This window comes from Haliotis rufescens, unplaced genomic scaffold (genome assembly GCF_023055435.1).
Source record: "Haliotis rufescens isolate VD_foot unplaced genomic scaffold, xgHalRufe1.0.p SCAF_2, whole genome shotgun sequence".
In the NCBI taxonomy this organism is placed as follows: Eukaryota; Metazoa; Mollusca; class Gastropoda; order Lepetellida; family Haliotidae; genus Haliotis; species Haliotis rufescens.
In genome coordinates, this window is record NW_025963890.1 from 802,281 (window position 1) to 820,112 (window position 17,832).

The following is a 17,832-nucleotide window of genomic DNA, read 5'->3' on the forward strand; positions in this document are numbered from 1 at the left end:
ACAGGTTACCATGGTAACTGAAACACTGTTCAGAGTGGCATTAAAGGATGTTTAAAGAACTTGTTATCATTTGATAGGATGACTGTTTGTGTGTATACTCAACATTTGCATAAATATATCATGATGATAACAATGTTATACCCCAACATTTCCATAAATATACCATGATAACAATGTTATACCCCAACATATGCATGCATATACCACAAGCTATGTAGCCTTTGGGTAATTTTTATCAACAAGCGAACACATTCATTTTAAGGAGGAAGTTTTGTAGGTAAATGAAAATCAACAAGATATCTGTTATAACTTTATTACAGCTAATGTGTCTGTAAATACAAAAATTCAAAAACAAGTTATAAGGAACTGTTCCCTTGTTATAAAATATTTCTTTTGCGATATACTCACAGGTGACAAACCTCTGGATTACTTTGACTTCAAACCATTGCCCATGCACTAAACAAACATGTAAATTGTGATGATAGTAGGTTACGTAGGGTTAATGTGGAAATGTACATATCAAAATTCTACATACAGCAAACGTCAAACAGTAGATGAAGCAGGTGACAGACCTTCATAGATTATGCTGACACAACATGTTACAGGCATGTTACAGGCCAACCAGTTACAGGTTTCAGGCATGTTACAGGCCAACCAGTTACAGGTTTCAGGCCAACCAGTTACATGTTACAGACATGTTACAGGAAAACCAGTTACATGTTTAGAAGTTGACTTTTGGTTTAAGGTCCATTACATCAAAATACAAAAATTTATGCAGTAGATGGTTCATACTATACTGCTCAAAATAATCATTCTTTCATTTTACTGTAGTGAATCTGTCATGCCATGACAGACTAACTACAGTAATATTAAAGAATTGGTGGTCCTTAACTTCCTTTGAGTAGTATAGATGAATCTGTAAAGTAAAATTTGCAAAGTCGTTGCTGAAAGGTTGATTTGAAATATATCTTTTGTATCACATTGTCCATTTAATTAAATTTTGACGTGACTATATGTCTTTATGAATTCATGCAATGGATTCTATAAATTGTATAAATTGTATATTCTAACCTTTGTATCTCATGAGTGAGTGAAAATGTATGAACACATCAAATATTGCCTTGGGTTGATTGCGGCCATGGTTTGAAGCCCAATATAAATGTTAGCACTACCAACGAAATAGAAAACCCACAAATTGTCAGGTAATGTATGCTACAACCAAACAAAACAAGTGCCATAACCCAGTCCACAAAAAACACACTGGATATTACAAAATATAAATAATCACATGGAATATGACATACCATATTTGCCATAATAAGTGTCCTGGGCACTTAGAACATGCCTTTTCTCCAGTGTTAACATGCCAGCAATGTGTGAAAACTCAATGTCAGCCTGTAGGATATACATCCTGTCTACACAGCTGTACATTCTGTCCAAAAATAGTTTTGGGCGTAGAACAGGGCGTTTACGTTGTAGAAAGACAACTTGCAAACTTGGGTTTAGAAGTTGGCCAGGAGGTGCTGATTTGAGCGGTGCACTTAATACGGCGAATATGGTACACCTCATGACAAACCCCATGGACAAAGTACAGCAACCCACAATGCAGGATGAACCCTGGTCTGTCAGCATCCAGACTGACACCACACGTCAGATTTTCCTGTCACAGGAATTCTACATGCAATATGATGTAAATACTGTTCAAAGCTGCTTCTACAACTGTTTCTCTCACTGGACAGATACAGCACCCACAGACTGGGATTGATTGTGCTTGTTGGTATCCCAGATGAATGCAGGTGTGGCCTCTCATCCTGTTTCTCGTTACAGTAGGCCACACATGAAAGAGATTTCATCAATATGTTCTGAATGATTCCTGACCCTGGTGACAATCTAGGACCAGCTTGGAGTGGAGGGGATAAATATCTATATTGCATATCATCATGTGAGAGAGGCAGGTGAAAATCCTGTAGTCAAATATCATTGGCTATGGACTAAATAAAATGTCATTCTTTTCAAACTAAAATACAAGATTGGTTTTAGTCAATAAATGTATTGAACATCGGTAATGGAAAAGTTAAGAGTTCTATGGAGTCTTGAATGGAGTCACAGGGAAATTAAATACAGTTGCTAAGGCCACACTTTTTAAATTTTGTTTTTCACAGATTTATTCCAGCTTTTCCACTCAAGGTCGGTCAAAACATAAATAGCTATGTTAATCATTTATTGATTTGAAAGTCATTCTGTAGTAGTGTCAAAACTGCAGCTGGCTTCTTGAATCACCGATAGTGATATAGTATGTAACATATTGTGTAGTATAAGAGGAACTATATTACTCGCAGGAGACATAATAAAAATAAATATTGTTATGTTTAATTTATTTCTTGTCCAGCTTTTTTTCAGTAGAGGCGGCGGGCATGTGAAACAAAAAAATAAAAAATGTGTGGCCTTATACCCAGTATGGGGCTGCTTGACTTGTTCCTCGGGATATTTCTCTATTGAAACAAATCCTTTACTATGCTTTTGACAGGATAACCTTCAGTGACAATCTGATCCTAAGCAGCTTTAAGAAACTTACAGTTTACATCACAAAAACAGGTAATTAACCTCATGGAAGTGGTATTATGAAACTTCATTGCACTCTTTATAAATGTTCTAGGGTCTGAAATGAAATTCATGGATTAATTATGCATTAAATAAATAAATGGAAAATAAATACATGTGTATGATATATACAATTATTATTGTACACGGTTGTAGATTTATAAGTCAAAATATCACAAAGAACCTGGAACTAGTTGACTGGTGGACAGGACTGGATTATGGTACAGTGTACAGCTCTATATAAAAACTACAAAACACCATTGCCCTGTCAACACAAGCAGAAATAGTCGTCAGGAATATAGCGTATCAGAATGTTTGGAAAGTCACACTTTACCTGTACATGCATACCATTATTTGAGCTGTTACACTGAATCTGAACAGTATTGATGACAGACTAATACCATGTGGCTGATTGGAGTAAGAATTGATCCTCAAACAGATAAAAATAATGACTCAGATGGATATCTAGTATAAACATCAGGGTATGAATAGGGGTCACTGGACCGTGAATAACGGACTGGTATTATTCTTCAATGGTGACCTTCACTGAAGTTGACAAACATTTCAGAGTATAATTGAAATATACTTTTTGGTATTTAGGGATTGGAAAGCACATTTGAACCCGATATGTGGTAACATTAACCCTGTAGCTCCATACTGAACTGAGAAATGGCGACCATAGTTCTGTAGTAGGTAGCTAGCGATACACGGAATTTGTACAATGTAGCATATTCCTGTCTCATGAACACTACATGTAGAAAGAACGACCTGATCCAATGCTAATATCACGAAGGGAAATCATATGCTCACAGGGGTAAAATATGACTGCACTTTGTAGTGGAGTTGGGTATTATGCCACTTTTGGCAATATTAATTAAACCTGGGACTTCGGTGAGACAGGAGAACCCTTTAACCACTAGGCTAGCCCACCCCCCCTCTGAGCTCTGGGCACTGCTTGGACAAGTCATATTGTATCTATTGTGTAGTGACAGGTTGATACTTGATATCAGGATGCACAGACTGGCAGCACTGGACTTGTTGCATAATCATATATCTTTTGCAAGTCAAGGCATTTATTTATTAGTTAATGACTTAAGCATGTTTATTTTTGAACTCCTACAAAGCTGATTATGTTTCCTTTTGGACTTAACATCCTACAGGTCATGTCAAGGGACTTTACATCATACAGGTCATGTCTAGGGATTTAACATCATACAGGTCATGTGTAGGGATTTAACATCATACAGGTCATGTGTAGGGATTTAACATCAGACAGGTCATGTCTAGGGACTTAACATCATACAGGTCATGTGTAGGGACTTAACATCATACAGGTCATGTGTAGGGATTTAACATCATACAGGTCATGTCTAGGGACTTAACATCATACAGGTCATGTCTAGGGATTTAACATCATACAGGTCATGTCTAGGGACTTAACATCATACAGGTCATGTGTAGGGATTTAACATCATACAGGTCATGTCTAGGGACTTAACATCATACAGGTCATGTATAGGGACATAACATCATACAGGTCATGTGTAGGGACATAACATCATACAGGTCATGTGTAGGGATTTAACATCATACAGGTCATGTCTAGGGACTTAACATCATACAGGTCATGTCTAGGGATTTAACATCACACAGGTCATGTCTAGGGACTTAACATCATACAGGTCATGTGTAGGGACTTAACATCATACAGGTCATGTCTAGGGATTTAACATCATACAGGTCATGTCTAGGGACTTAACATCATACAGGTCATGTGTAGGGATTTAACATCATACAGGTCATGTCTAGGGACTTAACATCATACAGGTCATGTATAGGGACATAACATCATACAGGTCATGTGTAGGGACATAACATCATACAGGTCATGTGTAGGGATTTAACATCATACAGGTCATGTCTAGGGACTTAACATCATACAGGTCATGTCTAGGGATTTAACATCATACAGGTCATGTCTAGGGACTTAACATCATACAGGTCATGTGTAGGGACTTAACATCATACAGGTCATGTGTAGGGACTTAACATCATACAGGTCATGTCTAGGGACTTAACATCATACAGGTCATGTCTAGGGATTTAACATCATACAGGTCATGTCTAGGGATTTAACATCATACAGGTCATGTCTAGGGACTTAACATCATACAGGCCATGTCTAGGGACTTAACATCATACAGGTCATGTGTAGGGATTTAACATCATACAGGTCATATCTAGGGATTTAACATCATACAGGCCATGTCTAGGGACTTAACATCATAAGGGTCATATGTCTAGATATGTTCTGACAGATAACTTTCATGGTGTTGGTTGACAGGGTAAGGGTTAATAATCACCACATGACACATCACACAATCACAGAACACACATCAATATATGTAGAACATATATGCCTCTACAGCATCTAACACACGAACACATTGTTTTAAATAGGATGGAATGCAGGAGGTTGATGAACTTAAAAACATTAAATATATTACCACACATTTCTCTTGAAAATATAACACGGATACTTGTGACACATGGAGACATGAAATCTACAGGAATATTTGCACCGTTGTCCATTCTGGGTTGGAAGGGAGACTACTGCCTCGAGATACTGTAGGAATGAAGGACGGAGATGGCATTGGATGGTGGCGTCAATGGACAGTTTGGAACGTGGGCTACGTAGTGTATACAACATTGGTGGGAGGTACCATGGACATTGTCAGTTTATACTTCTGACATTAAGTACATTATGGTGTGAAGAAATGTAATGATATGTTTTTTAGAATGTTCATGATAGGTTTGAGATGTTCTTATTTTGATTCAATATTTCTTTAGTTTCAATCTGAATTAATACAGATAATATTAGATAAAAACAACAGATTATGATTGTGACATTGTTTTCATATTATAACCACATCAATACATATTGTGACCTGATTCTAGATACAGTAACAGTAAATGAAATATGTTGATAATATTAAATTGATTCACATATTTTGATTGTTTTTTTTAATGAAACAATGTTATCAAGGTTTAAAAAGCAATCTTCATGATTTGGTCATGACTTATACATTGCATTAAAAGCAGCAGTGCCATTGTATAAAGAAAAGTTACATTATCTCCCTGCCTTAAATAAACCAGGATGGGTTTTCCCTCACAGCTAAATTGAGTGTCCTATCAAATCCAAGCTTTGTGAGACATGCACACAAGTTCATCTTCCATGTCATATTGTTCTCAATCTCATTTATAGCAGATCTTAGTTCTCGCTAAAGCTTTGTGGAGCAGTAGGGAGCACAAAGATCTGATTTTAATAAGATTGTATTGTGCTAAGTGAAATCTCTGCACAAAGTTTCTGATAATAAATTACACGAGAAGTTACACTAGGGGATAATAAAGTTATATATTACTGCTTAAAAATTAATTCACATGGATGGTTTGTTTCTTTGCAATATAAAGAATTGGGTGTTGTTTAACTTCTTTTCAGTAGTATATGAAGGATATTCTTACAATGTGGATGACTTACTGTAAATGGGACACAAACGACACTATGAACACATCAATTTCTAGGAATGATCTAAGTGTTGCCTTGTTTTGGTTAGCATTATGATAGTAAAAGCACCAGTTAATAATGAAAATAGGATGTTCTATGAAATGACAACAGTTAACTACCAAGTGATACTTCTACAACCGGACATCATTAAAAAAAGGACAAAATATACACCTTACACTCTCCCTCCGAAGAGAGGACATGTACTTGAGCCTACTTCACATTCACTATTGCAGTATTTCCTCGGACGGTCTTCTTGGAATGTTTCAAGTTTCTTCCAAAGTCAAAACAAAACAAAAATGAGGGTAGGTCCAATACAAATAAATAGTTAGGATATGTATAACAAATGTTGTATAAATGAAAACTATGATCCTGGTTATAATTTAGCAAGAAACAAGCACCACTTCATACATCAGCTGGACGGACAATTAGAGATGACTCGGGTACCTGTATGTTAGGACGGACAGCTAGAAATGACTCGGGTATTAATATGTTCGGACGGAGTCAAAAACTTAAATAGATCATAAATATGTTAGGACGGATGGCATTTAGGATACACAAACTTGAGTAACATAAAGGAATGGCACCCACTGTTGGGGTGAAAATAATTATGCTTTGCGATGTCATTGACAATATCATTACAATGATATGGAGCAATATTGGAAATGGACGGCAGCATCACGGAATGCTGAGCTCAAAAATTGCCAAGCATTGAACACCTCAGGAATAAATAAACTTCCATTATAAAAGCAAATTGTATAGCAAAATCCATAAATATTGTGAAGACATTGGACGGATAACGATGTCATGACACGACGCCGCGGGCGAGTTCTATGAGAGCCAGTGCAGAGATCCATTTGTCTCTTTGTTCAGTCTGCTGTAAAGGGGAGGTCAGCGACATATGCCCGCTCTTTTTAGCCTCAAGGTTTTCTTCATCGTCTTTGTCGTCGTAGAGGCGACGTTTTACAGGTGACTTGAGTTGACTTCGTTCCTTGCGCTGGGCATCATACCTGCAACAGTCGACAAGGCAACTTTAGAGAAGAACCTGACAAGGAGCATTGGGACTTTGATAGTCTGTTTCACAGTCCCTGAACCTTAGTATATCCCTTCTGCCCAGCCCTTCCTGTAATACAAAAGCTCGAAATCATGCAAATCTACATTTCCTTGGGGGTCTGGATCTCCAATCTCCCTGGGACTTATTTTCATTTAAATGGAGTTATTTGGTTCTATCAAAATAATATATTTTTAAGGACAAAGTGTTTGTCTAGAAGGAAGGAATAGCCTACGTCCAATAGTGTCACACATCTTTTCCTGACAAGGACTATAAAAGTCCAGTGAGTTACCTGACTATAAAAGTCCAGTTTCCGGAGACAAGGGAGTTACCTGACTATAAAAGTCCAGTTTCCAGAGACAAGGGAGTTACCTGACTATAAAAGTCCAGTTTCCAGAGACAAGGGAGTTTGCCGAACTTGGCTGAATTATGGAGTTATAATTTAGCTGGACTAACGAGTCTGCATAGTCCAATCGAAATCGCGTAACAAAATCGACATCTGACATCCAGAGCATGTGTAACTTCATCGATGAGATGGTCTTGTCTGGGCATAGCCATTTTGTTTGAAGCAAAGGCAAGTGGTGCGAGGTGGATTTGTGGATAGGAGGGACGTAGTATGAGCAACACTCGTAAGACACTGGTGGCCATACTAGAGCCACGAAATTCAGGCCTAGTTCGGCAAGGGTAGAAACAGACGTTCAGAGTCAGTTTATTTCCTTTTCAATCAGTTCACTCCCTTGCCTCGGGAAGATGAGTGTCACAGTGATATGTCCTTTCACAGGTTTTCAACTAAAAATATTTAGATATACTGATGAAGTGCATGGAGATTGGGCATAGTTTTCGCCAATATCAAATTGTGTAACGTTTCGAAGGGAGATAATGTGGTATTTTATGTCTGCTTCAGTTACAAACTCTAAATAGTGATAGCCAGATAAGAAAGCTTTATGTATGTAGCATGTCGACAGAAAGTGTTTTATGGGTGAAACTCCTACCGTATCAGCCACTGTTGAACTTCGTAGCTGTTACTTTTGAAGGTGGGGGATGACGTAATGTCTGTCTCTACCCGCTGCAGGGAAGCATACGGGTGGTCCGGACAGTGGCGGTTAGCATGCGTGAAGCGACTTTGGCAATCTGAAAAATAGAAGGACCCAATGACTCGTTGTTACCTATTAGGAACCATAGCGGCCTTCGACTGGTAAACACACGCACATGTAGACAGTCACTTAATGGTATACCGGTTATGAAAACTTACGAAATTACATGCTACCAGTGAAGGTGTGATTTGATTCGGGAGCTTTTCTGTTCGTGGAAGCTAGGGCACAATTTCAGAACGAAAAAGGGGCGTGTATTGTAGTGGGCGTGGGTCGCCCATTGCAACATCCACCGTAACATGATCAGGGAAGCTATGACAAGCATTATATCTGGATTTATCGGTTAATTTAATACTGACAGTTATGAATTATTCTTTTTTATTACATTTGGTTCTTGTGTATATAACGCCAACAGAGGGCGCTTGCACAACCATGCAGGCTTGACGGAAAGAACGTGAGATTGTATTACAAGAACAAACATCTGTGTAGGAAAGGGTGGCACGTGGTGATTTTCTACGGAGATTTGTGGAGAATCTACTCAATCATTAATGTTGTTGAGAAAACATTCCTTTGCACAGATAGACATTTTACACAAGGCACGTGCCACCAAGGCTCGCTAAATACGATGTTTATTCATAATACAGGATATTTACCATCCCAAAACACACTCGCGTGATAACCTCGATTTATCTTTTATTTTGTAGCAGCTGTCATGTGTTGTGTCTGCAAGCCTTGATAAATATTGAAGTTATTTTTTCAGAATTTGGCTTAAGTAGGGCGGGTCAAGTTTAACAGTTAGCTGCATGCCAGCATTATATATCCGACATTAGGCACAAACAAAACAATTTGTCACCGTTTTTCACAATGGATAAAAATACACTTTAACCTGCCCCATGCGGTCTCCGCTTGGTAGGTGTTGAACATACGTGTCTTCATAATATGGCACAACGGTAGGAGGAACAGCGCAAACACGCGCTACATGGCATACGTCGTTGTAGCCTGCACCATGACCGTGGAATATATTTATTTTATGAAAATAAAAAAATCTAGAAACGCATACCAAAGCAAGTCTAGCCAGCTAGCCCTATTCCACATACTCTGAAATCAGCATAGGGTGAGTCGAGTCAAGAAGGATATTGTGTAACATAAGATTTCAGAGTCTAACGTCGTTGTTTGACTGACAAAATGCGCTACTCAGCTGATATGAAACAGTTGATTCTTGAGGTGTATGATTTCTTTCAATGTGAAGCAGAAAGAGTAAAACCAGTTTATGCCATTAATTAAGCTTCTAAATATCTTGTCTTCTAACAACGTGAAAAATATTGTCCGTCGACGGGACTCTAGCAGTCAGGCGGGGCAGGGGGGCAACAAATCAAAGCCAAGTAGGGTTGATAAATTAGACAATTTTCAGAAAAATGAAGTCAGACATGCAATTGTTAAACTGCATTCAGAAAACAAGTACATGCCACTAAGACACTTGAAGAAATACCTTGAAAATGAACATGATTTAATCGTTACAAAATGGCAAGCTATGGCAACTTTTGGATACATTTGGATACTGATACAAAAAAATAAGTGATGAAAACGGGGCTCTGTTATGTAAACGATCTGACATCCTTCGTCTCCGAAATCATTATGGTCGAACCATCAAGCAGACACATGAAGAAGGATATGAGCCTGTCTTCCAGGATGAGACGTGCGTAATTGCCTCTCACACAGCCAGCAGTCAGTGGGTACCCAGTGGGGACTATATGGAGTCTGTGTAAGGCTGTATAATAAGTTACAAATGGGAAAAGGTGAAAGACCTAACGTTCTCCCTGCTGGCTGTGTAGGTCAGGGGTTTCCCCAGGCTGTGACCTCGTCTTTCGAGCCAAGGCCAACAGGGCGTACCATAACACACAGAAATGAACGGCAAGGTATTCCTGGAGTGGGTGAAAAATAATTTGGTCCCTGATTTGGCTGCCAAGTCCTATATCATCATGGACAAAATACACCATGTCACAGTATGCAGGATACAGGCAGCAAGGCCACAACGTCTAATAGCTTTAAAGGACAAAATGGTGGCGTTGCTGCGACGGTTGAATATGACCTTTCCTTCCAGGGCTACAAAACCACGAGTCCGTGTAGATGGTTGACAAGGTCAAGGTCCTGCCGTCTTACGTCTTCCCCCTAACCACTGGGATCTGAGTGAGTGAGTGAATTGGGTTTAACGCCGCTTTTAACAATATTCCAGTTATATCAGCTTAATGTGGGAGGAAAGTCCGAAGGGATCGTCCTTATATGAGAGGGAAACGTTTTTCAAATCTATTTTAACTAACCCAAAATGGATTTCTGGACTATGTACATACAGCGAGCCCTTGTATATATGATTGCTAATGAAACGGCCGAGCAGGGGGTACGATACAAGATATGTATTGCTAGGACTAAATGGGTTGTTTGTTGTTTAACGCCGCACTCCGCAATATTCCAGGTATATGACGGCGGTCTGTAAATAATCGAGACAATCAAGTGACTGACATTATGAGCATCGAGCCATCGATACGGATGACATGCATCAACCAAGTCAGCGAGCGACCACTCAGTCCGGTGAGTCGCCTCTTACGACAAGCATAGCTGCCTCTTACAAGCATGGGTTGCTGAAGGCCTATTCTACCACGGAACTGTGAATGGACTGAAGGTGTGTGTTATAGTGGATGAAGGTAGGTGCACAGTTTGACATGTAACTCCTCACTCGATATTGATGCACTTTGTTCATGCTACTAAACATGCACACGTTGTGAAGGCGAGCCCAGCGGAAACTGACACGTTAGCCTGTGTATTCCACAACTTACACACGTTGTACTCATGCAGCTACTGATGACTACGCATAGATAAGAGTGATTTGATGACACACACACATGTCTAGCCATCCAAGTCTTAGAATAAACCAACATTATAACTTCTTAAACAAGAGTGCTCTGAGAGCACAACATCCCCCGCATGAATTTTTTTAACGAGTTTATATTTTCTTTGTATTTTATGAAATAACAACAGTAGATGGCACTGCATTTGAAACAAATTGTGCAGAACATTTTGTTGGGAGTAACCCAGTCTGAATGCTAATGCCATAAGGATGTAGCTCACCCACAAAAGCCTTAAACAAGGAAACTAACTATAGTTATAGTTATAGTTAGATATTGTGATATTCTCTGGAAATTGGAGGAGGAGTAGATTTCATGAAGCGCCGTAAAACAGGGGCAGTAACTCTGTCAAAATTAGTCGAAATGAAACGACTGCGATATGCGTATCATCAACATGTCGACATCTTGTGTGTAGAGTTTCAGGGATATTCTCTGGAATGTAGGAGGAGTTGATTTCACAAGCTTAGTACCCTCTGTGGGACGGACAGACGGACGTACGGACGTACTGCGCCACGACATAATCCCCCTTCGGCCATTCTGGCCCAGGCGGGGGATAATAAAATACTACACGAAAACGTAAAACTTTATGGATAACAACTTCTGGTTTATCGCACTAGCCCCGTTAATAAACTGATGAAGGTGTAAAAACCTTCATCGAAACGACGCTAAACGGGAAGTTGTTATACAGAAATCTGTACGTCTTCCTATATGTACTCACCAACTTCTAGAATGCCAATCAAAGAGTTAACAAATACTCTATTTGTGATTAGTTCAAAGCAGATCATTCTTGAAAACAAGGCGGATTTTAAACATGAGTTCAGTTCAACCTTCCACAATATACACTTTGGCAAAATGTTTAAAAGATATTATTTATAATCCAATAAGCAATTAGGAAAACTGTTAGCAACCCACGCTTGCTGTAAAAGGCGACTATAACGGCATCGGGTGGTCAGGCTCGCTGACTTGGTTGATGCATGTCATTGATCCCAATTCCGTGGATCGATGCTCATGATATTAATCACTGAATTTTCTGGTCCAGACTCGATTATTTACAGACCGTTGTCATATAGCTGGAATATTGCTGAGTGCGGCGTTAGACAACAAACAAAAAACACTTGCGTGGATCGATGCTCATGAGGTCAATTTCTGAATTGTCCAGACTCGATTATTTACAGACTGCCGTCATATAGCTGGATTATTGTGGAGTGCGTTAAACAACAAACAAACAAAAGGAAGACTGCTCATAAACCACCTAAAACGGCAAGTGTCCTCGTTATTGAACCATGCCCGACTGACAATCTGATGATCAACTCCTTGTGAACTGCTACTGTCTATCTTGAAGCCTGGGATACCAGGGGCGTGTCAACATGACACGGGCTATAAACGTCCACCGACACAACAAGTGTTGGCGTGTGTCTGGTGAAGTGACTGTCAACAGACGTTCCTGTATCAACATCCACACCAACAAAACACGGCCACTGCCTCAAATACCGCTTGACTGTTTCCGCGTTTGGTGATATTTTGAACAGAAACCGCTCTTTATGTCCGGTAACATATGGGACGCGTTTCACTGATGAGTTCACTATACTGCCCCTCAGGATAAGCGATTACACGAGGTGAGGTGAAATGGGGTTGAACGTCGCGTCCAAGATCATTGCACTTGTGTGTGTGTGGCTTGTACTAGTCCGGACTAATGCCGATTCTATGGTGCTAGTGAACTAAGATGCATTTTCGCAGTTTAACATGAATACCCCACTCAGGCACAGTATACTGACTCCGAGCCGACCAGTCCTTGTTTTAGCCCCTTAATACCGAGCGTAAGGCAGGGTAACAACAAGTACCATCTTTTAACGTCGATCGAACCCCGGCCCTACCGCTCTCCGGGCGGACACTCTACCACTAGACCACAACATCTACGCGCGCGCGCACACACACACACACACACACACACACACACACACGAGATAGGCAATAATATACATGTATCACTTACATGCTGATATATTTATTCAGGTCGCGTTCCTAACAAATAAATACAGTTCGCCCATGACACCAGCAACTTTCCAGTCTGCTGGCCAATCAGTGTATTAACCGCACGGGGTATCTGACCTGGACCCTGCTTTGCACATTTGAACTTCAGGGTATATTCGTCATCGTTAGAAGCCAATACTATTGCGAAACAACTAATGCGGAATATGGTATTAGTGTTTTATACTATAATCCAACACTATTCGGATAATTCCCCTCTGAAAATAGATTTTTCTTGTGCGTTGTCGCCCAACCGTGACTGCCTCCGGGGCTCGGCTTGGTGTTCAGTGAAGCTTGGTGAAATCATGCATGTACATGGCGCTTCCAGCACAACTCGGGGGAAAGTAGGTCAATGAACGTCAATACCTTGAGCCCGGCCATGGAAATGTAAATTGATATGGACTATACGAACTTCATAAAATAGAATTTATCTCTTATAAATTGGTTTCACAGTATTAAAGAAGTCGTTATCCATAAAATTGTGTCTATCTTGAAATTGGTTTCAGATGTGGAAAATCGGAATTGATAGAATTCATATAACTACACAAGGCATGCCATCTCCTATAAACAAAGTATTAAATTCATTCACCACAGGAATAGGTTTATTCATGACCAATTAACTAAAAGCATGAATATCAAATCTGAATAGAAACAAATCGTCCCAAAACACTGCATATAAATGATGAGACAGGCAGAGCCAATAGGGAAAATACCGGGGAGCTCCGTTACCACCCATCCCTTGTTCGGGGTGTTTGTTCACTTCGAGACTTCAGTAAAATGTGCATCCACCCCCTCCATTTTTCAAACCCAGGACCCAGTTTTAGTGTTAGCGAGAACTCTATTTGCTCTGCGGCCATTCACTACGGACGTGTGACTCGAGAAGATCCGGGTTAGAGTAGGTCTTCAGCAACCCATGCTTGTTGTTGGTTGGTTGGTTGTTTAACGCCGCCTTCAGCCATATTCCAGCTTTATGACGGCGACATGTTTATAATCGAGTCTGGACCAGACAATCCAATGATTAATATCACAAGCATCGATCCACGCAATTGGGAGCGATGACATGCATATTTGTGAATAGTTCAAAGCAGATCAGTCTCGAAAACAAGGCGGAGTTCAGTTGCAAAATGTTAAAAAGACATTATTTATAATCCAGTGACTGTTAGCAACCCATGCTTGCGGTAAAAGGCGACTGTGTTTGTCAAAAGAGACTAACGGGATCGGGTGGTCAGCCTTGCTGACTTGGTTGATGCATGTCATCGTTTCCCAATTTCATTGATCGATGATCATGATGTCAGTGACTGGATTGTCTGGTCCAGACTCGATCATTACAGACCGCCTTCATATAGCTGTAATATTGCAGAGTGCGGCGTCAACAACAAACAAACAAAAAACAACGGACGTGTTGGGTTTACCTTGTACGGAGCAGGCGAAGGGCTTTTCTCCTGTGTGAAGACGCTGGTGTGTCTTCAGCTGCCCACTCTGACAGAAGGCCTTGCCACATCCCGGGAAATCACACGAATACGGACGCTCACCTGTAGGAAAACAACGAACATTAACTCACTGAACACGTGTACAGTAAGTCTATGTCGCTACCGTGTATACACGTGAATGCCATGAGAATGGAGGAAACTTCTTTAGTATGCCTCTCTTCAGGATAAAAAGAATGACTCAAACCTTCCCACAGCAATTCCTCTGTGGATGTTTTATTTGTCGTCCAATTACTTCTCTCAAACGTAAAGACAAATAAAAAATAGCGTTCGTATTTCAGTTGCCCCAAAGTGAAAGCGTGTTTGTTCATGTGAAACTGTCTTAGTGGAACAATTCTATGCACGACAAAGGACCAAAACAGATACATGTTTACCCATGCAGGAACACGCGACGTGCACGGTATATACGGCTTGTGTTCACATATACGTCTTTATCTCATGTTGGCATCAACTGTAGCTGTTTCCTCGACCCAATACACAGATGTATACCGCCTGTGATTGATCCTACTCACAATGTTCTGTAAAGATGAGATAAGTCAACTGGCATATGACTAATGGCCACTTTTCTCAAATAGTATCGTTGGGGTTTTTTCCTTAGCTCGTTGAGAACACACTCCAATATCGAGTGTCTAGAATCTTAGCCGTGGGGTGTGTTTTAATGACATACTGAGGGAATAAATTGTAAACATTTGCATTTACTTGTGAAAATATATGTTTTAAAAAATATATCCGACTTAATACGAGTTGACTAACGGGCAAGGGTGGAGCTTGAACATATGATCTCCTATCTTATTCATAGAGTATATACGACTTCGACCCGTGAAGATCCGGGTTAGAATAGGTCTGCAGCAACCCGTGCATGCTTGTGGTAAGAGGTGACTAACGGGATCGGGCGGTCAGGCTCGCTGACTTGGTTGATGCATATCATTGTATCCCAACTGCTCATGCTCATGATGTCAGCCACTGGATTGTCTGACCACCCGATCCCGTTAGTCGCCTCTTACGACAAGCATATAGTCACCCTTTACGGCAAGCATGGGTTGCTGCAGACCTATTCTACCCCGGATCTTCACGGGTCGAGTTAATTAGCTACCAATCCGGTACATACATAATTAAATTACATTTCTTTTCAATGTCTTTTCAATTTATCTTCACTTTGATATAGACATGCTTCATTAAATGTAATATATATATATATATATATATATATATATATATATATATATATATGGTAAGAGTCGGACACCTCAAAGTCGCTTGGAACATAGTCCCAGAGTTTAGACTGTGAGATGTGTATTGAGTTTTATATCTATTGAACACTAAAGGCTTCTAGCGCGGACAGTTTGGCTTGTGAATACACCATAAAGAAATACAATTGAATAGCCGTGAAAGAACTCCGAATGACAGTTGACGGGCCACCGATTCCTTGGCAACCCAAGAAAACACCGGGCTATGCGAGCGTGAAAAGGGGGTGTGGCCTTCATGAACCACAACAATGTCACGTGCTTGACTTTCAGCTTGTTCAAACCCATCAAGCCTGAAGAATAACGGTCACCTAGAACATAACCTATTGTAGAGGGATACATTCAAAGGGAAGTAACTGTCGTATTATCATTAAAGCGTTTCGGGCTGATCATTGCTGCGATTCGATCGCGTGCGACCTTAAGAACCGTTCATTTAATATATTCAGTGCGAGACAAGGTGAAGTATACATGTCTACACAAGCAAACACACAGCTCTCGCTCGGACCTGTACGCATTCCTAATGGGACAAATATACCTGTTTCTCATCTGAAATTGTCAAATAATCCACAACCACACAAAAAATATACTTGCCGTGATTATTGAAATATCCCGTTTACCGAGTGATTTTACACAATAAAAAACCAGACCAATTATGAATTTTCAAATTTTAACACAAATCCCCGAATGGAATAATACCATCAACAGATGTAAACTAAATAGTAAATATTCCAATTAGCTGCCGTCCCACCTGCAATCAATAGAGACAGGTGCACTAGCGTTCACTGCGTCTTGTGTAAATAATTGATGATGAATTATGCCGTATCGAACGCCGATCGATCAGTACCTAACAATAGCTAAATCTAGGCTGTGGCTGGACCGATGCCAACGTATGGCCATTTAAACCATCTGCGTTGGGACATACGTGAAATATAAACCGGTTATATTATAACTTGTAATAAGTAGTATAAATTCAGAAACAAATATTTATTTGAAAGGGCAATTAGGGGAACTGAAAGGAAGGAATTAAAGGCTGTGTCGGTTCATCGATTGCGTGACTAAAATCAAGTCGTATTTGATGGCCAACGTCGTGAAAACAAACAAGCACAAAACAGCAAATACATGCATATGTTTATATTTATATTCTATTGCAGAGGAATAACACACATCAACCAGTATTCTGTCTTGATAAACAGTCACCAAATGTTGTTAATTAAGTGTGTTGATGCGTTTGCATTATTAATGCAGCTTCTTAAACAAAGTCGTCCCTTATATCTACTAAATTATTATATATTCATTTCTAAAAAATATTCCCAAACCTCAACAAATTAGGGGTAGCTACCAATCAAATGAAGGTTCTTTCGTTGAACTAATTATCAGGAGGAATACACACATTTCACGATCTTCCAAAACTCTATCAAAAAATATATCTTACCTGTATGTGTTCTCAGGTGCGCCTGAAGTGATTTCTCGCGAGGAAACACCCGACTACAAATCTGACAGCGAATTCTGCTCCTTGATGAATTCCCTTCTTGTATTAACGATGATATAGCGTCGGCCCTAGGTCTTCCCCGCTTGATCGCATCTTTACCGTTATAACTGGAGTCCCCATTTTCATCCTCAACCTCCCCCTCACGTGAAATAATGGGTGGCGAAAACTGGCAGGAATGGACTTCGTTACTCCAGGTTAACGGATGCATGGTGATTTGTGTCCGTGGATGTGGCAGTACTGGTGGAATGCATGGCCTACTTACATCGCAGGTCTTTTAACATGCGTTGTAAATAAAGCAAGCTTTCATGTTCATACCTGCCGAGCGGCTATTTATAGTAACACGGTGATCCCTGTTGCTGCTAGAAATCCTCTACGCGAT

General features: G+C 40.0%; 1 protein-coding gene across 1 annotated transcript; it reads right to left on the minus strand.

Moving 5' to 3' along the window:
- Positions 1 to 297: 297 nt before the first annotated feature.
- Positions 298 to 17,781, minus strand: LOC124115588 (zinc finger protein 367-like). Its single transcript, XM_046476636.2, has 4 exons — positions 17,397 to 17,781; positions 14,646 to 14,765; positions 8,207 to 8,345; positions 298 to 7,173 (listed from the first exon to the last, which is right to left on the minus strand). Exons 1-4 carry the CDS (start codon positions 17,659 to 17,661, stop codon positions 6,969 to 6,971), a joined length of 729 nt encoding a protein of 242 aa, XP_046332592.1. The 5' UTR covers positions 17,662 to 17,781; the 3' UTR covers positions 298 to 6,968.
- Between the last annotated feature and the right edge of the window lie 51 nt (positions 17,782 to 17,832).